At 39.7% G+C, this 22,010-nt stretch overlaps 1 protein-coding gene across 2 annotated transcripts; it reads right to left on the bottom strand.

Moving 5' to 3' along the window:
* Positions 1–1,572: 1,572 nt before the first annotated feature.
* Positions 1,573–20,975, bottom strand: DCTD (dCMP deaminase). Of its 2 annotated transcripts, none has more exons than XM_084205261.1 (6): positions 20,910–20,975; positions 16,864–16,966; positions 15,405–15,540; positions 6,261–6,377; positions 4,965–5,061; positions 1,573–3,037 (listed from the first exon to the last, which is right to left on the bottom strand). In XM_084205261.1, exons 1-6 carry the CDS (start codon positions 20,942–20,944, stop codon positions 2,959–2,961), a joined length of 567 nt encoding a protein of 188 aa, XP_084061387.1. In that variant the 5' UTR covers positions 20,945–20,975; the 3' UTR covers positions 1,573–2,958. The 2 variants fall into 2 exon arrangements, with proteins under 2 accessions (XP_084061387.1, XP_084061386.1); XM_084205260.1 differs by having other exon boundaries at positions 16,864–16,969; positions 20,910–20,968.
* Positions 20,976–22,010: the final 1,035 nt, after the last annotated feature.

Here is a 22,010-nt window from a genome sequence, read left to right as displayed (position 1 = left end):
ATTTTGAACCGGATAGGATCTCAGCATTTTATTGAATGTGACTTCTTCTAGTGAATGGTACCAAGGTAACTACCAAAGTGCTCCCCAGTCTCCTTGCAGGTTGCTGCACCAGGTTTTGCAAGCAATCCCTAGCAAGGCCTGAGCCTGCAGTCAGCTCCCCTTCCCAGCAGGCTGGGGGAGTGCCTTGGGAGTGGTGCTGGCAGCCAAGAAGGACCTGTGCAGTTTCATGTGGGTGAACCGTCAGGCTCAAAGGGCCAACAGTTCAAAGTCCAGCTGGAATAGTGACTGGAGGAATGAGCTGATGGAAACTTGATGAAGTCCTGCACGGGGAACAGAACAACTCTCAGCTGACTGAGTGCCCAGTGGATGGAAGGCAGCTTGAAAGAACAGGATCCACCTGCATCCCCTGAGTGGATCCTGTTGCAGTGCCTGCGTCACGGAAGAGCAGAATCAGTGAGCATCAAGAATTGGAATGGCTGACCACAAAGGCTGCAGAATCTCTGTTCCTGTAGACATCCACCTGGACAAGGCCTGAGCAACTGGATCTAACCTGTAAGTCAATGGTGCTTTCAGCAAGAGGTAAGACTAAATAACCTCTAGAAACCCTTTCACTCTAAATGGTTCTGTTCATCTCAAACTTGGGCTTCAGCAGCAGAAATACATTTTATTATATTTAGCTGTTTTCTTGGTTTCCTCTGCCAAGTGCTCTTTATTTGGAAGTCAAAGCACTATCTCCTGAACCATTAAAAGAAAACCAAAAAAATCTGAGATGTGTACAGAGTTCTGGACATGCACAAAGTAAGGATCAAAACTTTTTTAAGGTTTTCTCTAAAACATTACCCCCAAACTAAGCACACCGTGTCTCAAGAGCTGTATGTATGCTTTCTCCCTCTCCATAAAGTTGCCCTGGGAATTAGACTCCAATTTCTGGCCTGAGTCAACTGTCCCTTACTGTGATATCTTGTACGTGCACCTCTGTCAGATCAACACCTGATCAGGAGGACTCTAAAATCCTACCTTTTCTCCAGTACTGCTTTTTTGTTATACAACCAGGGAAGTCCTGGGGGAGAAGAAAAGTTTATAGAAGTACTTCCCTAAAAACATCTGGACATTGGTTCAAAACACTTTCAAGTTTTTATGCATGTTACATATTCACAGTATCCAAGGCCTAACGTGAAAATCAGTAACTCGAGTCACAATGCATATACATTTTAAATCTGCTTAGATTAGCAATTACATATGAAGAAAATAGCAATTTTGCAGCAAAACCCCCAAATTCTGCTTCTTCTCTCCCCTCTGTCCTATTGTCAGACATGTGTAAGTCAAAATGCTTTTACTTACTAATTCAGACCAAAGAAATCGATGTGCATGAACTGGCTTAGTGACATTTTATTAAAATAATTTTTCAGGTTTCATGCTCCCCCCCCCACACATATGTGCAAATTTCTTCTCCTGGCACTAAGCCACAGACCAATTTTGACGTGGAAAACAGCTGTAGGAAAAAGAAACTCAGAAATTATCTTATAAATGGACACATAATACATTACAGTGATCCCTTTAGTAGTCAAATGGTTCATGAACATTATATTTTATGTAATATCACAAATGCACAAAATATGCTTTCCATATGATTGCAAAAACAGCAGCGCTCTGGAGCCAAGTGCATGACTTAATATTATAATAATGAGTCTACTTCAGTGTAGTGGATTTTAATAAGACTTTAATAATACTGGTATGAAGCCAAATTACATAATGTCCCAAAATATGAAACAAAGCTTTTGTAGAGAAAATAAAAGCTCATTGAAGTATAACCACATTAAAAAGAAAAAAAAACCCAAAACCAAAAACAACAAAACCAACAACCACCAATGTTATCTAAACAAAGCCATTAGGCATACTTAATTTTTAAAAATCAAATTAGAGAAAATGAACTCAAATCTATTCCCAGATCTCAAGATAAAATTAAAAAGGATATTATTTTAGGCAACATTTATGAAAATGGAGGTACTATGTCAGCACTGGGAAACAAGCTAACACCGCAATTACATCTTTTGGCACAGATATGGATATGGGTTGAATATCTCCAATTTCTCTCAAAGGACAAAAAAAGATTCAGTTACCTTACAGGTGGAGTTGAAGACTGAGCTATGTTGGATTATCTAGGAACAGCTTAGACCAATAAAATTATTTTGTTTTACACATGAAAACAAACTCAGTGCAAAAGTACCAGAGGTAAAGCACCAAATTATTTATTCCCTGAAGCCCCTTCAGTTCTGGAGTCTTGGGGAAACCAAGGATTCAAAATCACCTGTAAAGCTCACTCAGGCATGGACAATTCTCAGAACAGCTTCCTCTCTCAACCCTCCCCAATTATGGCAATGTCAGATAGATAGCAATTAAAAGAAAAATCAGTATTTCATTTGTTGGGTAACAAGCAAAATGGTACAGATTCCTAAAGCTGTAAAACCTTTTAAATATTAGTGTTATGCTAGTTGGAAGATTAGCATTTGCACGGATAACATTTTTTGTTCTCTATTAGGATCAACTGTGAAGATCCACATATCCAACAGAGAGATGAACAGCTATTAGCATATTCCACCGTACTCCTGGTTACAAGTACTGCTGTTAAACTGAGGCTGAATCTATGCTGACAGCCCACCAGAGCATGTGGTGATGAATACAGCAAGAATCAGAACAGTTTTCTTTACTTATATTGTTTCATCTACGTGTCTCCATTCTTTAAGCAGTTTTGATAAAGGCATAAAATTTTTTAAAGTAGATTTAGATGCCACATGACAAGATGAAGTGAGTGGGACATTTTATGCCTTGGATTTCTTATATACAGAATAGTTTCTACAGAAACCATTAAAAAGTTGCAAGTAACTTCAAGATGAAAGGCATTAGCAGCTTTGTAGAAAAGGATAATCACACTCTTCTAAAGACTTAATGAGACATAATTCACAGAAGCTTTTGACTTGGTCTGCTGTTAATCGAATCAAAGTCAATGACGATCTTGTTACACTTTGGCTTGAATTCCCTAAAAAAAAAGAAAAATACAGATATTAGTTAGTGAGTAGTTAGAACATTTTGCTTGCTTTAGTTCCAGCTAAATTTTTGAAGGAATAAAAAAATCCCAAAAACCACATCCTTGGATTCTCATAGTTTTCTTCTCTATGGGAGCCAATTACAGTGCACCACACTGAGAGAAACCTGGACAAGAAAGACTAAGACAAAAAGACACATGGGGTGGGTTACCCTGTACATTCTTCAGCTACTGGAATTTATAAATTACCCAAGAGTCAAAGGACTTTTACTAACTTAGCTGCAGGTGGTTACCACAATGTTACCAGTGATTTTTGTTCATATAGATTAATATTTCAAATATTTTTAATATATATTTAAAGATCTAGGTACAGATATAGGCATCCAGAAAAAATATTTAAATCTTCTGTATATGTATGCATATAAAAAAGGATATTTGGAATACATTTTGATAATATTGATATTTTGATCAATTTTTCCTGCCAAGTTTTAGAAAAACACTTTCAAGCTTTGTGTCAGCATAACAGAATATTTTTTGTGGAAGGGAAATAGATCACATTATGCCATACTGGGTAAAACCCAAACTAGTTAAGAGGGAATAATTTAAAAATTGTAACTTTAGAACTCTAAAATTAATACTGCCGCAAAATGTTTCCTTTTATTATCATTACAGCATCTGCTGCAGCAATTAGCAAGGAAGGTATACAGGGACTGAGCATATATTTTCCAGTCTACCAGTAAACAAAAGATTATGCAAATAGTGTGGATTTAGTGCCTAATTAAGCTGTGCAGTTCAGTTCAAGAGATTCATTAAGTACCACCTACATCCTCAGCAATCGATACAAGGATAAGTAACAGTCAACGCAGGAAAGCACATGCTGCTGACCACAGAAACTCTGAATGCTTTGTTCTGAATAGCAATCTGAAATGCAAGAAACATTTCTCACCCTGGAGAAGTTACAAGATTTGACTTGCAAGAGAATGATTTATGCTTCTTAGTCAAATAGTCTTAGTAGACAGGAAATACACTGAAGGACTAAAACTGAATTTCAAGTACTGCTGTGTTTTTCCATGGATGTTTCTTAGCCCAGTAGGTATCTTTCATCCTAAAATTTTATCTGTCAGAATTGTTATGTTTGCAAATTTTTCAAAGTCTTTATATTAATACTGTAAAACTTTCTGGAGTTGCAAAGCCTCCCTGACTACATAATTAGCCTCACCCACAGCATGCTACTCCCATCAAACTTGCTGTTGAACAGATTGTCTTTAGGTATCTCTGTCAGTGTCTTTAAAAACTCCACTCTTAAAACATTTTTCAGGTTGTCATTACTTTAAGGCAAATATTCCAAGTTTTATCCTTTTCTCACCTAAAAGCTGACCAAAGAAGATGAACAGCTATAAGTACCAAGAATTATTTATGGGTGGCTTGTTTGACACCTTCCCCAACTGATGGCAACAAGAAGATACTAAAGTCTCAATAAGGATGGAGTAAACTACAAAAACAACAACAACAAAAAATCAGTTGGTTGTTTCAGTCCAACTCATATGATTACAGGATAATTCAGGTTATATGTGACTTCAGGAGATATTTAGCCCTATCTCCTGCCCAAAGCAGGGTCAAGGAAGACTCTCCCAAGTACAGTGTACTAAGTAACCACCCTCTTGGCAATTTCACTCCTATTCCAGGAACAAAATGAGTCATGGACCATTTTCTCATACAAATGTTTCAAAATTGAACTCTAATCATACACAAAACAAAAGAAGGGTGCAACAGTCCTTCTACAGAGCAAGCCATCTACAAACACTACAGAGGAACAAAATGCTACATGACTGAAAGAAGAAAAACATTTGCCCTAAAGTTGATATCTTTCACATCCCCCTTTTTTTCCATTCCAGAGTAAAGATAAAGTTAATTCTCTCACCTATATATAATACCTGCTAAATCAAACATCCGCCGTGCAGCTGTCATTTCTGTAGTGTCATGATACTTGTCAGACATGAAAATAACTTCCTTTATGCCTAAAGAAGTCACATAGAAAAATATGTTAGAATTACACTGAAAAAAAATAGTAATGTCTGGTGCACAAAATCAGAAGAGGCAGCATTCATCCACATGGTCTACAACTCCTTGGTACACCTCTACTCACAAATGTATGCTGTGTAAAATTGCTGAATGATCTTTGCCTAAATCACTTAGGCAGGGGAGAAATATAAAGGCTTCAAAAGAGAATTCACAAGCATTTCATAGCTGAGCAACATCTTCCTGCCTTTGCCAGACAATATGAATATCAATACATTACAATTTAGTGCTGACCTAAGTGCATAAGGAAAAGGATGAGTGACTACATTGAAAACAAGCAGCCAATCTACCTCAAAGACCATTTGATTTTGATTCTGTAAGTTAGAGAATTGTATGAAGCACAAATGCAGAATACCACCTTCTTTCCCTCTTCACCCCTCTTGATTTCAAACCATACTGAACCAAAATAAAGAAGCCTCCTGTTTGCTGCTTTCTTCCTATCTTCCTGGGGCCATTAGTAGTAAGAGACACTCCTCAGAACAGCAACCCATGCTGGGACTGCGTGACTTTACTCACTGAGCAAAATACCTGCTACTTTAAGCAGAGATTTTTACAGAACTGAAGCCTGCTGCAGATACTGCCTAATCTCAAAAAAGGAGACACATTTAGGCCAGCACATTTGCTGCAGTGGCACAGATTTATAATAATTGTAATGAAAGACATAATTAAAGTAGGATCATAGAAATCTTATGACATTTATGAGCAAAGATATTTTAAAATCTTCAAATATCTACTATGCATCACATTCAAATTAAAATTTCATGTATATACTCCCAACAGACCTTTTGTCATGCAGAAGTTTATTTCTTTCTGCCCTACTCTATTCAACGTGCCAGAGCACAGTAAAATTGACAGTAATTATATGCAAAGCCTGTGTTGTTCTTTGGCAGCTCCTGGTCTAAGAAGTTACAAACCTAAATTAGAAGCACGTTTAGAATCACAGTAGATGCAATTAGCACTGGAAAAATTTGGCACCATTCAGATGCAAAAAACCCCCACAAGTAGCATCTTATGAGGTTGACAGTGCAATTAATTTAGATCTAACATCAGCAATTTAACATCAAATACATCTATTAGAAGATGCCAATGAGCAGGCAGCTCTGCAACCCTGAAAAAGCAAGCTGGCACTACTGCTTACCTGCCTGGATGATGAGCTTTGCACATTCATTACATGGAAATAAGGCAACATACATGCTGCAGCCTTTCACATCAGCTGAGTTTTTGTTCATGATGGCATTCAATTCGGCATGGCACACTGATTAAACAAGGGAAAAAACAATTCATAACACCGATCATTAAAATAAATTGGTCAAACTAAAAGTGTTACAATATAACTGCTTGCATTATATTCAAAGGCAAATAGCTTGCACAGCTTATCATAAAGAGCAGAGAAAGAAATAAAAGCAGAAATACCAAGATCAATGAAGGTCAATTGTTCTGACCAGGCTGCTGATTAGTAATGATATCATTAAGTGCATTAGCATTGCCATTTGCTAACACCTATTGTGGGCAAAAAAGCCGTAGGCTGTGGGCCAAGCCATTGCAACCACCCTTAGTGAAGCAATATCTCACAGCTTCACAACTCTCTGGAGTATCTAACTGCCAGTATAAAACAGTTCATTTATGTGTTTACATGCACAGATAGGAACAGTCTTATGGTTGTAGGAGCGCGCTGTGCGCTCTTAAAGGCAGCAGAATCGCCAAGTAAAGCCAAGCAGCTCTGTCCTCTGGGCCTCAGAAAGGCTCAGCACTGCTGCAGGATTCTCCCACCCCCAGAATACACAAGACACACTCGGCCATAAAAACATCCAGCTTCAATATTAGAGAGATTTTACTGCTCATTAAAAGGTGCCAGACTTCATAAGCAGGAAAACAAAGTCCTGTATTTCTCCATGGATTTGAGATAGGCCAGGTAGCAAATGGACCATCCTGCCTTACTCCCCCGTAACACAACAGCTCTTCCAGGACAGACAGCACCAGTGTTTATAATGAGTATAGAGCAGATTATCTAATGTGTTACCAACACAGCTGAGAACAACGCAGTTTCTTTGTCGTCCACAATCAAGCTCTGAAAAAAACATTAGGATCTCTGCAAGAACTTCCTGTTTACTCCTAGGAATAACAGCAAGTTGCATAATTTATATACCTACCTACTAACAAACTGCCTGCTGCCCTGACTTCTTAAACAGATGCTGAAGTGTGCTGTGGGTTTGAGATCATTTAGAGACCTGCATGTGCAGACAACTTTAAGAGGTTTTCCGCTGCTTGTTTTGAAGAACAGATTTTTTTTAAAAGTCGTTTTCTTCTCCCTTGTGCTCATGTGAAAATTAAAACAGACCAAGTTTCACAGCACAACTTCATAGCAAACTTGGTGCTATATGCTGACCTCTGTGTGAATGATCTCACCACGCAAATAACTGAGTGCAGTACCTTCAACACACAGGAATCATTGCTAAATGGAAATGTTTTCCATATGGGCTAAATGTCTACATGGAATTTTCTATACAACAGCTAATGCACTACAAATTTACAGCCTACCTTACAGCACACAAACTTTCCCATGCAAGCAAGGCACAAAGGACTAAACACTAGCAAAATAAAGCTCAGTATTGGTTTCTACCACGCCCGTGTTATGCTGTCCACATACCTTCTCATAACCAGTAAAGCCAGGAACCAACACAAAACCCAGGAAATTGAAAAAGAAAAAAAAACAACCAAGAGCCAAAAACCATCACATGAAGGCTTCTTTCATTTTTACTGTTTCTATTGCAACTGTTATTGGGTCACACTGTATTCTAAATATATTCCATTAAGTGTATGGGATATGCAGTTATATGAACCTATACATTTAGAAAATCCAGAAAATATGTTGAACTCCAAGGACATTACTAAATTGCACCAATCTTATAAGGCCTTTACAATAAACAATTAGAGAATTATTTTTCTGGGGCTACAGAAGATTGAGTAAAAGAGTGACACAATTTCTACAACTGGAAGTAGGGGTTATGTCAACAGGACAGAAACATCACTTTTGAGTTTCTTTGAACAATATATTTGTGTTCTAGGCAGCAGTTTAAAATATAGAAGGCATCCAGAAAGAAGGATGTTCTCAAAGGCTCCCAAAACTAAAAAAGAAACAAAACTAATGCCTTTAGTAAATATTTTTCCTTCACAAAAACTCAGAAATCTTCAGCTGTAAAACCAGACATTAGTACTGCATTAGTGCTGCAACAAGTACTGCAACAAGTTTCATTATTAGTACTGCAACAAGTTTCCTTCCTGCACTAATGACAGAAAAAGGTTATTTTGGCAGACTTCTACAAACTTTCAACAACAAACCTCTTCCCAAGCAAAAACAAGATCAGGCCAAGAATAACTTATAGAAGATAATCAGTTGGAGCAAGGGAAAACCATAAATTTTGCCTCCTGACCATCTTCACACAATCTGAAGTTAAGAAAAATTACAGCTATCCCATGTGGACAGAAGACGCAGAGACAGCAATAAGAAAGAGACAAATAATTCCAAGACAAAAAGTACTAAAGTCTACAATAAACCCAGCAAGTTTTCATTTCAGATAGAAAATTAGGTACATTTTTCATGTGCCTAACCAAATATTTCTTACTGAACTTACTGCAGAAACTGGTACAGGACCAGAACCTTGCACTGACTCCAGAAGTCATAATTTTCCATCCAGTATTACTTTTTTAGTCTACTGGGCTATTAAATACCAAACTGTTTTGTCTCAGTTACTGGGATTTGAAGGTATATTCTGGGAAACTATCATTACATGTCTTTGTTTTATACATCTCCCTAGACATGTGCTACTTATAAAGGGTTATTATGCCAGATGGTTCTTAAGAAGGTGCTGGCATCAGACAAGTATTTTTAGGCTTTGTCCCACCACTCTTAATTCCCTCTCACTCATATTCACCTCTCTCTTGACAAATAGGCATTGACCAGGTAAGATGGGTCTATGACCCCCAGATTTTTCTTACAGACCTCCTTTTTTGAGACGGAAAACAAATCTAGAAGTCCAAAATCCCTCTTGTTAATGACTAAGTAGTTTATATTTGGGGTGTTATGAAGTTTTCTAAGGTGTTAAGAGCTCCTGCTAATAGTTGCAAATTGTTCTCTCCAAGATAGTAAGAAGCTAACTTAAAATAACCTTTCACAGGTGCACAGTGTTCAGAACTCTGAAAACTCTATCTTTAGGCAGACTAGTAAAACTAAGAATTTTTACATACCCTATGAGGGACTTGAGAGCTTTGGTTTTTAAAAAAAGAATATTCACATGTAGCCAACATAATATCAAGTCCACAACAGTGGTTTCCATTCTGAAGAAGTAGCTTGAAAAGTATTCTCAAAAGGCTTCATTAGCTGAAGAAATAACCATGCAATGAGAAGTTAAGTGTGCACTCTGGCATTCCCACCACCTGCTATTAGGTTCATGAGAGGGGGAAAAAAACAGAAAAAAGCCATTGAATGTCTGCTTCATTACTGGTAGTACTAATTGCTAGTGTTTCTATCTCTTCTGGTTTGTGTTGCATAGCTGAGGTAGCACTCATCCTTAAGCTCACCTGTAAATAAGAGACCCCTGCTTACCCTATAAATAATTTTTCAGGATTGAACACTTAGCATGAGCATGTTCCCTGTGGGTTGCAGAGTCAGAAGTACTCTTCCCACATTCTAAACATGTTCTGACTAGCAATTTCATGAGAACCACAAGACTAGTCAAGGTGTTAAACACTGTTTAAAGGCTTACACGCTTGATGAAGAGGATGCTAAGGACCACCACAACTTTAAAGACATTTTAAAGAAGCAATCAAAGGAAAGGCTAGGGAAAATGACTTTTTAGTGCTATTAATTACTAATTGAGCCAGACTAAGAATTTTGTTATCCTTTACTTGCTGGAACTCTGACACTGAACACAGCAAGAATCCCAGAAGGTATCAAAACATTAATTTAAGGAATAGAATCTGGAGTGACAACCACTAGGGACAGTGGTTGATGCATGTAGAATTTGTAGAATGACATCTATTTTTCTCAACCTTTTTGAAAGCATTGGGATGGTTGCTGGTCATTCATTAAGGGCAGGCAGGACATGGATGCTGGGCTGCACTGCCCTCAGCCCTTCCTGCTGTTCTCTCTCTCTCCGTCTGTGCTGAAGAAGAAGCTGCTGTGGTCAGGGCACAGAGGCAAGGATAACAGCAGCAGATTTGTTGGGAGGCCTAGTGTCCTCAGCCTGCAGCAAGAAAAACAGAACCCCAGCCTCACAGCTTTCTTCCACAAGAACTGGGAAGTGAAGCTGGGAACCACTCAGCCAGCCCATTTATGAACATGACAAAACTTGCTGGGTCTGACCAGAGAAACACCTCTCAAAATGTGAGCAGCATTAGCTAACCCACCCTATTTCAGAGTTTCTCCCATCCTGCTCTAAGCTGGTTCTACTCCTAGCAGAACACGGAGGTGTTTCTTAGCAGGCAAGTAGAACAAGAGGAACTGTTGTTTCTAAATCTCCAAACTTTCTACAGGTTTGATGTATGACACCAGAATTGGACAAAAATCCATGCAGAGAGTGAATGGCTGCAAGTGGAGACCATCTCCTGTAGATCCCCTTCCCATCTGAAGCCTCGTCTTTGCTCTGCCAGTTGGATAGAGAGCATCACACTTCTTCGGAGTGCCTTATCAAATTTTGTGCTGTCAAAATAACAGCTTCTATAAAACTAACATTTGCCTGAATATTGTTGAGTGTTCATTTCTCTGAAAAATTGACAAAAAGCTCATAATCCTAACACAAGAAAATGTTGATAACAGTTTGTTCCATTTTACACAGCAGGTACTGTTCAATTAGAGCATACTTTTTGCCACAGCACATATTTTATCATATTTGAACCTGTATAAATATTTGTAAGCATACTTACTCAATATTTTCTGTATTGCTCAGAGGTTTCTAAATTTGCCAGTCATTTTAATTTAAAACCCTTAATTAGAGACTAGTTGTCAAAGGGATGTTCTTAGATTACAGTGGAGACAGAGGGCATAAGAGGAGCACAGCAACTAGATTTAGTGGGAAGATTTGCATTAATAGGACAAAAATGTAGCATTTTAAATGACTGGTGAGAGGAAACTGAGCATCAACAAATCCTCAGATTCATCTAACAGAAACAGAGGGCATACTTTTGACTCTGAAAATCAAAATTTTGCCTAATTACTAAGAAGCTTCTGCACATAGTACTGAACACAATGCTTCAGGAAAGGCTTTTAATCTTAGTAAAACTGGCCTTCCATTTCTCTCATGTGCACAGACACATCCCTGCTACTGTCACTGACTGGCAGCCTAGAGCCAGTTCCAACATAACGACGACATCTTGATTTTGTGCTGCAAAAAATGGCACCCTGCAGAACACTCTGAGCTTTCTGATGTAACGAGGCTATACTGTTCAAATATACACCACAACTAGAGGGAAGAGCCTCCATGCACTTCAAGAGTCTCACAAGGAATGCATAGTACCAATACAGTGATCCACGCCACTATTCCTGTAATATCCAAATGCCTTGCAAATGTTTGCATCCCCTAAGGAAAGGTGAACACTAGCTACCACATTTTGATGCCTTCTCTCAGTAGTAGCTCAGGTTACACCTGGATTTCTTAATCAAGCACAACACTGCCCCTAATACTGATCTGAGCAGAACCCACGCTTCAGGGTGTGACACAGAGACATACAATATATTGCAGCAGACATAGGTAACCAAGACCAGGTAACCAAGGTAAATTTCAAACCAACAAGTTTCAAGATACAGCAAAATTCAAGAGTGACAGGACTTGTTTAACCTTACAACTGAAGTTCAAAAGGTAACTGTTATCAGGGAAGGAGAAAGGGTTAACCACAAAAAATGCTACAAGAACATTGCTGACACATGCAAGAACCTAAAAACTAACCACAGATAAATTTAGGGTGGAAATTGGAAGATTTTTAACCATGAAATAGTAAATCTGATCAGAGCTGTAGGGTCAATGCATCCATCAGTTCTTCTGGAGCTCAATAAATTGATTATAGATAACCTAACACCCTTCTGCAAAGATTGCCTCTGGATCCAATCCTCTACTATGTCTATGCTGCTAAACACAGACAGGGCCAGGGACTGACCCCTGGCCCTGAGGCGAACTGGCACAGACTGGCTCATGCTCATCTTAGGGCTCCATCAGCAACATACTGCCCTCAGGCCTCAGTTTCCTCAAGCTCCAGACTCCCGTGACACCACACAGTTATTTTGTATGTCTCAGTTCAAAGTGCATAAAGAAGTGAGAAGACTTTTATGCAGCCCACCAGAGAGGGATTTTCAGAGCATGAAACAGAGTATGTGTTGCATATCTGCCAGTATGCCTGAGGGAAGGAGGAGGGTTAAGCATACCATCTCAGCAGGCTGTGCATTATAAGCCTATACTCAATGACTGTTTTCTTTGCAGTCTTTTTTCCACCCTGCCCTCTGGAACAACACTGGAAGAGCAATAGCAAAGCTTTGTTCCGGAGAAAGCTACTAAGAGTGGTGCAAAACATGGGAAGTGAGCTAAGCGTTTATGACTAACCCACAAGAGTACCCAAGACCAGGAGGTCAGCACTCAGATCCAACCCCAGACCTTTTCTGTAGCACTGCAGATGCATGAAGTAGCTCCAGAAGACATCCTCGAACTTAGTGTGGCGGTACATGCACAATTACCATCAGCTTCATCTAATAAGCTACACTGCAGTGATGAAAGTGCCATCAGTCCCGTGGTTAGCTAATGGAGCACACGGTAAGATTGTACTGTCTCTGAACGAGCCAGGCAGGAAGATACAAGGATAAAAAGTTCAATTTACACAAATGCTGTGATGATTAGCAAAAGGAGAAAGGAAAAATGACAGTTTAATGAGATTTTAGCAGCAATTCTATGTGTCTCTGCATCTACCAAGAATTTTCTTAAGCAGAAGATTTTTTTTTTATATATATACTTGTCTGGTCTGTCAACTGTGCTATCAAGATTAATAAGAAATTGCTAGAGTTTAAATGATCTGTGAATTACAAAATAGGTTGTTTATTCATCACAGCAGACACTTTGTGTTACAAAGTTGTGATTTTTTTAATGAGGTGACGACTAAGATAATGGGGGGAAGGGCAGTAGTTAAACCAACTCCTGGAAATCAATTCAGCACTCCAAGCTGTTACGAGTTAGCTCATTTTTTAAATATCACATTCTCCTCATCTTCTGCAGTCAGAGTTAACAAAAAGAAAAAAATTTCTCACATCATCTTGTACGAAGTTTCGTCACAGTACTTTTAGTTTAAACTGGTCAGCTCAAATTTGAGTGCCTGGAATGTGCTCCTGTGCCAGAGACCACCCATGCTGATTTTAGCTCAGAACTGAGACCTTACAGCAGCATAAAAATTCAACCAAAATCAATATTCTGTTTTCAGTGCTTTATATTTAATCAATGGGCTAACACTTGCTTCCTCACCCTATAAATAAAGAGCGGTCATACTAAGTTGTACCATTATGGTCACCGCACTATATGTAAAACCAGTGGTTCAGAGCAGACTTCAAATTTGGCTCTTTATTGGGAATACACCTGTTACAAAAAATGAAATGGTCTTGAGCTTAAGAATTACCATTACAGGTTTTATAATAAACTGGTGAAGTGAACAAGGACAAAGTACTGCAGTTTTAAGAAGGCAAAAATATCAAACTGATGAATTATGTGCTGAGCCACTGCATATCATCTTTCACTTCAATGCAATAGAAAACAGAAAATGTTTTTTAGAAAGAGCTCTGAGTGAGCTCAGGCTATGCCAAAACTCATGCAAGTTTAATTTCTCTATCACACCAATTGTTAAAGTTACAAGTAAGAAACAGAAATAGTAGGCAGAGATAAATACTGGTCACTGGAAAAGAGTCAGTATTTCTCTGCAAAAGGTGAACTCTTGTGCTGACTTTCCCCCATGCACACAGGGAGAAAGAAAATTTCCCAAGGTTCTGATTCTCTCTTTTGTGTTTCTCTGCCCTGCCATCCTTGAGCTGAGATGCAGCAAAGGATGAAGAAGCTTCTGTTTTTTCTGTGCCTGTGGCTTCTGCTGCATTGGTGTCACACACAGACATCCAGCAGGAGCTGGAGTGGGTACAGAAAGATGAAGGGATGTCGCTCTGATATTTTAAGCTTTTCTAAGCCTTCTGATGTTGACATTTTTGTAGTGAACTTTCTCACAGAGTTTCTGTAAATAACTCATTGTTTTGCATTTTTTTATGGAGGAGAAATTTGATGGACTATTGGTTTGTCCAGTGTCATTGGAGAGGTGGCACTGTCACCCTCCAATCCTCTGTTACTTTTGGAAAACTATAAATGTTGGAGTCAGAAAATAAACTTCTCTTTTTCTATTCACTTTGAGAACAGGGGTGTGTGCCTGTGTTCTTTCGTGTCCTATAGTGACAAAGGGGGACTTAGGGAAGCATGGGAACTGTATGGTCTCTTACCAGTGCTAACCAAGGTCTCTCCCCAACACTGCAGGCCACAAGGCAGCCCAGTCTCCTTGGTTCCTGCAAACCACACCTCATCCAGAAGAGCCAGCCCTGCTAATAGGTCCACCAAATTTCATGAAGGGCCCTTTAAATAAATTACAGAAGGCCAAACTATGCCTACTGCAAAGACAAAGGCAAGATCCAAAGCAGTACTCAACCACATTTATCATTAAACCATCCTTGCTCTTTGTTCCTTTTGTCCATTTAGTAAATGGGAATCAAATCAGAGGCTGAAATAAACAATGAAAGTCACCTCACCCATAGGAGGGTAGACCCATGGCATACAGACTTCAAGACAAATATTCAGCCTATTCATAGCGTATACAACCTATGTCATCAACACCTGAAATGGAAATTTCACACAACTGGAGTTTATAATTTTAATACCTGTATTTTAGACACAATTACTTGTTTTACATACACACACACTGTAATTTCTGTGCAGACAAACACAGAGAATCAGCAATTATCTGCATGCACTGCAACTGTGTGCTAATGAGCTGCTTCATGTTTACAGGCTTTCACCACCCACTCCAAAAAGGATAATATTTATGAACCCATTTCACCAGGAAGTCAGTCCTTCAAAAAGACTGATTTTTATCCTGGTGTACCACCTATGGGCACATTATCGATATCAAGTGAGTGGAAGAAAAACTGATTGATACTTTACCAGCTGAACTTTCATAGATACAGACATCACAAGTCTAACCTGTCAACCACAAGAAGCCTTACCATAGGGATATTTTGTGTCTAGTCTATTTGCTCCTGTTCTTGTCCAGGGTAGTACATCATCGCTGCAACCATTAGGCATCCCATTGTATCCAATTCCAACAATCTTGTTTTCTGAATTTACAATGCAGGCACCAACCTAAATAAAATCACATTTATATAGTACCAACAGCATGCAAAACAATGTGTCAGCAATGAAGAGGAGACATGAATAGTCAGTCCTACCATTTTCATTTAAGAGATACAAGCTTCATCTAATATATTAAGTCACACCATCTAGCAAGCAGGGCTACAATTGTACCTAACTGGTAGGGCTTTGAAATAAGTCAGGGCAGATGTAACTGCTACCCCTTTGGTCATGCTGTTCCCATCCCAGCCTGCCAGCACTGTTTCTTGTCTGCTTATGAAATAACCTAGTTCAGGGAGCAGAAAGAGCACTGAATGAACCCTAGTAAACACATAAGTTCAGCTCCCCAAACTAGCTTTCCCAGCAGCAGTATGAGCAACAGGTTATGAAAGATGTAACAGAAATACAAGTGTTGGCTTATGCAGGCCTCACAAAACTTTGTGGCTTGTTGCAAATATGCACTAAAATTCCAAACCTTTTAACTCTCACCCTTGTAGACTTCAACCTAAGTCTACAAAGGGACTTTTCTTAAAGAATGATGAACTGTCCCATTTTTATGTTTTCAACACATTTGTTGAAATTGCAACAGTACTCATTTTAATTCACACAATGTGTTTATCAACCAGTCCTTGGGTAACAAAACTTTAGTTCCAGGAGATAATCTTCAGAGAGCTAAGTGCCATAATGGACAGAAGGAAGCGAACAGATTGTTTCTCTGCAATTTGCTTCCTGATTTTTTTCACACAAAGGGTGATGAGTAACAGAATGACTGGATCCTGCAAAATAGCATGTTTCAGGAGCTGTATCAATCACCTGAAATCAATATTGAACAATACTGAACAGAGGCATATGAAATATGTGAAAAATTGAAACAGACAGTGAAGCATAGGGAACAGGGGATCCTGAGGGAGGAACAAACTAGAAGAAAACTCCAGTCAACCCAATAACAAACAAATACTCTTACGGTGAGGAAAAGAAACTTGTAAAATGTTATGCCTTTAAAAAATCACAACATAAAACTTCCAGCAGTTTTATCCTCCTTTCAAAGTGACTATATTTACTGGAAAAAGGAGACAAAATGCATGTGTTATTTTAACTTCCAGATGAAAAAGATGATTTATACAACTCCAAGCTACAAATGTACACAGAATTATACATATGAGGTCAGGCCCAATAAGAGAATTTCTGTAACAGAAGGTGCTGACTATGTTAAAAACTGAATAGCTATACACTGAAATAACTTTTATTAAGAAATTCCTGAAACCACTATGTGTACATCTGATGTGATATGCAATATAGATTAGGTTAGCTTATTATTATATGTTGCCTTCTCACCTGAGAGCTTGGATCCTTACTTCTTTGTGCTGACAGAAAAGCTACTGCCATAAAATATTCAGGCCATTCCAAATAATCCTCTCTTTTTTTGCAGGATGCTTCACTGCTGAAACAATAGTTGATAGAAAAAAACAGCCATCAGCAAACACCACAGACCTAGAGTTACTACAAATTGTACTGTTTTAATGTGCACAAGTTTAAAGTAACCAGGATCAGAATGTGGCTAAGACCACACATTCACTAATATTTTGATAGTAAAACCATCCGTTTTAAATGCTTTCCAGGAACTTATACATGCAACATTTCATTTCAAGGAAAAGGCATCAAGTAAGGTTGCTTGATGTTTAATTCTAGATAAGAAGGCTGAGATATTCAGAGCATTTTGCAATTCAAAGACATAGCAATTTATCCTTTATAGATAACACCTTGTATATTTCTAAGGTTCGGGTATATCATGTACTGCCATTCTTCTCACTCAAACAACATAATCTTTTTTTATGATGACTGTGATAACTGCCAACCTCTAATCTAAGTTATTTTTTACTTCTGCCAACAACAGGTTCTCAGTAGCTTCCTATTTGGTAACTTCCTCTGCAGGCATTAATTTCTGACCATACAGTTATCACTGTAAGTTTACCTCTTGTTACAACATTCACCACCAAAGATCTGAGGCCATTCCAACAGTTCCCTGCTAATTTTCTCTTGAGATTTTGTCTTATGAAGCCTTCTGAAAACTGACAGGAGATGGGTTCAAGAACTTTTCCTTTACATATAATATATAGAAGTCCCACAAAAGGTTGCTTCTTTCCCTGCCCTGAAGGGTAGATTTGGGGGAAGAAGGAAGGAAAAAAGTGTGATACATCATTTTCTCTTACCTGCTTATGGGTGAAAGCCTGCTCAGACAGTGTAAGACACAACAGGGGAATTTCTGTGCTTTTCAGCTCAAAGAAAAAAAAGGCAGACATCTCTCTCTTCACGCATAAATTTAAGCTTCAAAAAGTTCAAACAAAAGATCAAACTGAAAAAAATTTCCCCCAAACTCTCTCACCTATCATTGCTACAACTTGAAAACCAAACCAATGGAACATCTCAAATACAATGATTAGCCTATCAACATACAAGGGGCACAGTACTTTTCTTCTTGGGCTCCTCTTACCAAAGACTACAGGTTAAGACCAAGATAGCCTTCTTGTGATGTACAGCCATGCAGAAAAATACATCCCAGGTAACTGCAAGCAGCAAGACATCTCCTAGCAACACTAGTACCAGCACTTTCAGAAGACATACATTAGAAGGCAAGTGTTTAGGTAATCATTATTTTTATAACTAAAACCATGTATTAGAGGCTTGCAGTTAGCTTGTCATAAAGAGGTTACAGTCTTTGAGTGAAAACAATGATAAAACTGTACTTTAGAAACCTACAATGTGCTATTTACCAAAGATAAATTGCTGGTTTTGAATAGTCTGTATGTGGCACATTATAAGATAGCAATTTTGGCTTGTTCTTGGAATGAATGAGGATCACCTTTAAGGCCACCATCTCAAAGCAAGGAGGGAAGAACACATACTCTTGATGTAACCCACACACCTCTCTCACACTTTGACAACATTGCAAATAGTGCCCAGAACTGTCAACTGTCAAAGCAAACACACAAATCAAGTATGTGATTCTAAAAATGCCCAAACTGACTTGAATCACTGTAACTAAAGGGTTGGGGCTATATCCTACCAAGAAGGAAAAGTGCTCAGAGAAAGAAGAGATGAAAGATATACCCTCACACCACTCTGTGCCAAAATGAACTTTGACAGGTTAAATAAAACATCAAGAAAATGTTTCAGCTATATGATTATTTAAATTATCTCCAAAAAAGGGATTTACAAAATCTAAACCACAACTGGACTTTCAATGATCGCTTCTGGCTAAGTGACATTCACGGTGATGTCTTTGGAGAGGGATAAAACACAATGCAGAACTACACTGAATAAAGCATTCTGGGAAAAGGGCCCCAGAAAGATAGTAGTACTCTGAACTAAGAGGTCGTGAGATCTCCTTTTGTTAAATTATTCCCTAGCAACTCTACTTATTCAAAACATAACAAAAGCTAGTATTTACTTTTCTAATAAATACAGAACTGTATGTAAGTGGAGGTCCCTCAGAGCACCAACTTCACAGGGAGAAGAGCATATCTAAAAAATAAGCAGAAGGCTTACATCAAAAAGAAATAAACCCTCCCCCAAAGCCCTTACTCAATTACTTCTACTTAACATCACTGTGTTTGGCAAGACAATTCCCTCAACTCAGTGCACAAGAACTCAAGAGTGTGAAATGGGTATAAACCACTTAATTTCTGATTGAGCAGAAGCCAAGGCCTTGGCTAGCAGTCAAGAACACACATGAAAATTAGTTTATGGATTTGGGGCAGCTGATAGTCTTTTTTATGCTCATTTGCAAGCTCTAGAATTTCATGAATGAAAGCTACTCTAGAAAATACTATAGCTAGCTGTAAAATAGGCAATCAAGGCTTACCCTTAGGATAACCCATAAGAACTTCTGAACAACTGAAACTGAAAGCTATGAAGAATACTGCTAAGAACAATGGGGAGAAAGAAAAACCTAAATTTTAGAATAATTAGTAGTCTACAGAAAATTTTGTAAAGGTTATTTGAAGGGAAAATAGAGAAAAAGATTCTATAACTACAGAACACTGCCTCCCTTTTCACTTCTTTTTCATCCATCTAGGATTCAAGTAAGCTGTGACACCATCTGAAAAAGGAACAAATGTCATTCAGCTACTTTAAAAAATGGTCTAGCATAACGAAAATTTATTTTGAGAATACTAAAACAGAATTTATAATCTCAAATTTTTTCATACAACAATTATGACAGTCAGCTATACAACAATATAGTACAGCTGGAGGATTGGGGGGGTATCAGATCAATCTCACTCTTTTTTAAAGTTTTTCCTCTGCTTCCTTATCTTTGATGCCATGTGCATTATGTTACAACTCTATTCAAGTAGTATTATTCCCCAGTATCATATATACTACTGACGACCAACTATCAATACCTTGGCATTGAAATCACAAGTAAAAAATGAAGCGTGTATTAAAAATAAGAAGTAAACATCTTCATCTAAGCTCTTGCTCCCCAAAAGCCAAGCAGGATACAGGCTCTAGATGACCTTTAATACATAGATGACCTTCTTCTTTAAATCTCATATTTTATGATCATTGCTAGATTAAATTAGTGTGGGATTTCCTTTACTTGAGGCTTCTCATTTTTCCCACCACATAGGTACTGAGATAGGGTCGTTACATCTTCCATACTGGGAGGGAAGGTTTTCAAAGAGAAAACTCAATCTTTCTTACAGAAAAACAGAACTCAGTTCATTGCAAATATTCACAATTTTCTTGGGAGATAACTCATCAAACCTGTAGAGATAAACACTGTGTATGAATACTGAGCCTCAGTTAAGCAGTATAAGAACACTTCCCTTCACTGAACGTACTTCACTTTTACAGAGTCACTTCTGACTTTAATTAATTGTCTATTACTCACGCCGGTCCTCATTTCCGGAAATAATGAACACCAGACACCCTGCCTGCTCTTCTTCCTACCCCAGCGATTACGAAACCCATGTAAAACAGGCCAGGCTCTCGCCACAGAGCCTTTAGGGGCTTCAGGAAACGCCTCCCCACCAGGATGGATCGCCACGGCGACGGCCGGCGCTGCCCGGGGAGCCCCCGGCTGCGCGGACCTTCCTCTCCCTGCCTCTCCGTCCTGCCTCGGAGCATTCCAGCTTCCCTCCCTCCCCTCCCGAGGATTCCAGCTTCCCTCCCTCCCGCCCTCAGAGGCTGGGGTGGCCGCCCGCGGCCGTCGGGCCCCGCCGCCAGGGCTTCCCTCGCCGGCGGCAGCGGCCCGGCCCGCCCGGAAAAAGCCCAGTCAGCCGGCGTGCGAGGGGAGCACGGTGCCGGTGGGGGAGGGAGCCGCGGGATGGCGGCGGGAAGAGCTTGCGAGGCCTCCCGCGGGCCCTGCACCCGCGTACCCGTTCCGCCGGAGGCCGGGCTGGGGGCCGCTCATCGCGCCGCGGCCACGCTGCTGTCGCCGCTTTCGCCGCTTGGCGCCTCAGCGCGGGCGGGCGGGGCCGCGGCCGGGGGCGGGCCGGCGGTGCCGAGCCGCGCCCCGAGCGGCACGGGGGGAGCCCGGCTTCGGACGCGCCCGGGAGCTGATCCCGCTGCCAGCCCGGGCTGCTGCGAGCCTCCGCCACACTATAAACCAGTCACTTGAATGCCCGTTCAGTTGTCTGACAGATGTTGCTTCTAATGTTATGCTTTGACATAAGCATGTGGGTTTTCGCCCGGCACACGCTCTTGAGGTGAATGCTGTTTATTAAAGCTTGACATTAACATATTAAAACGTCGAAAAATCTGAGGTTTTACTTGTTCTCTGGATATAAAATTGATGTGGAAATTGAGTTATGGTTTATTTATTATGGTTTATATACCTCCAGCTGCTGCTAGGTCGAAAAAGTCTCCCAGGATGCACAGGTAGCTGAACACACACGCACACATACATACATACATACATATATATATATATATATATATATATATATATCTCCCATTACAGTACAAATAAGAGGTATGATAATAAATATTAAATGTTGGTATGATGTGTTGGTGTTCCACGTGTGAGAAGCTGCCTACCTTGGCTGGCTGGCTGCCACGGGGGCATGCCTTTGCAGAAGCACTCAAACGGGAGCAAGGTACACATGTTCGCTCCACGGGGCTGCGAGGCATCGAGTGAAGACTGCCCGAAGCCAGCCGAACGTGACCCACTCGGTTCCCACTGGAGGCAGTGACAGGGGCAGCGAACTCCGTGATGGACAAAAGGAAAACACTTGCCTTTGAGAGCATCCCAAGAGGGGTTTGTGCGCGCAAGCCGTGGGTTTGCACTGCATGTGAGCTGCACCACTGAGCTGAATGCGGTCAGCTGACGTGACTGAGAGAATGGTTTCCTGCAGCCTGGTCAAAAATCTTCCTTTTCATCCAGGAGGATGCTTCAGGTGGAAAATGACATTTTTGGGAAACTGGGTACACAGCATCTCAGGAGCTGTCTTTATAGTTCCCCCTTACTGACTTATGCA

This window comes from Fringilla coelebs (genome assembly GCF_963513975.1).
Source record: "Fringilla coelebs genome assembly, chromosome: 4".
NCBI lineage: Eukaryota > Metazoa > Chordata > Aves > Passeriformes > Fringillidae > Fringilla > Fringilla coelebs.
The sequence above is the reverse complement of the archived record's forward strand: the minus strand, read 5'-3'. Positions and strand labels throughout refer to the sequence as shown.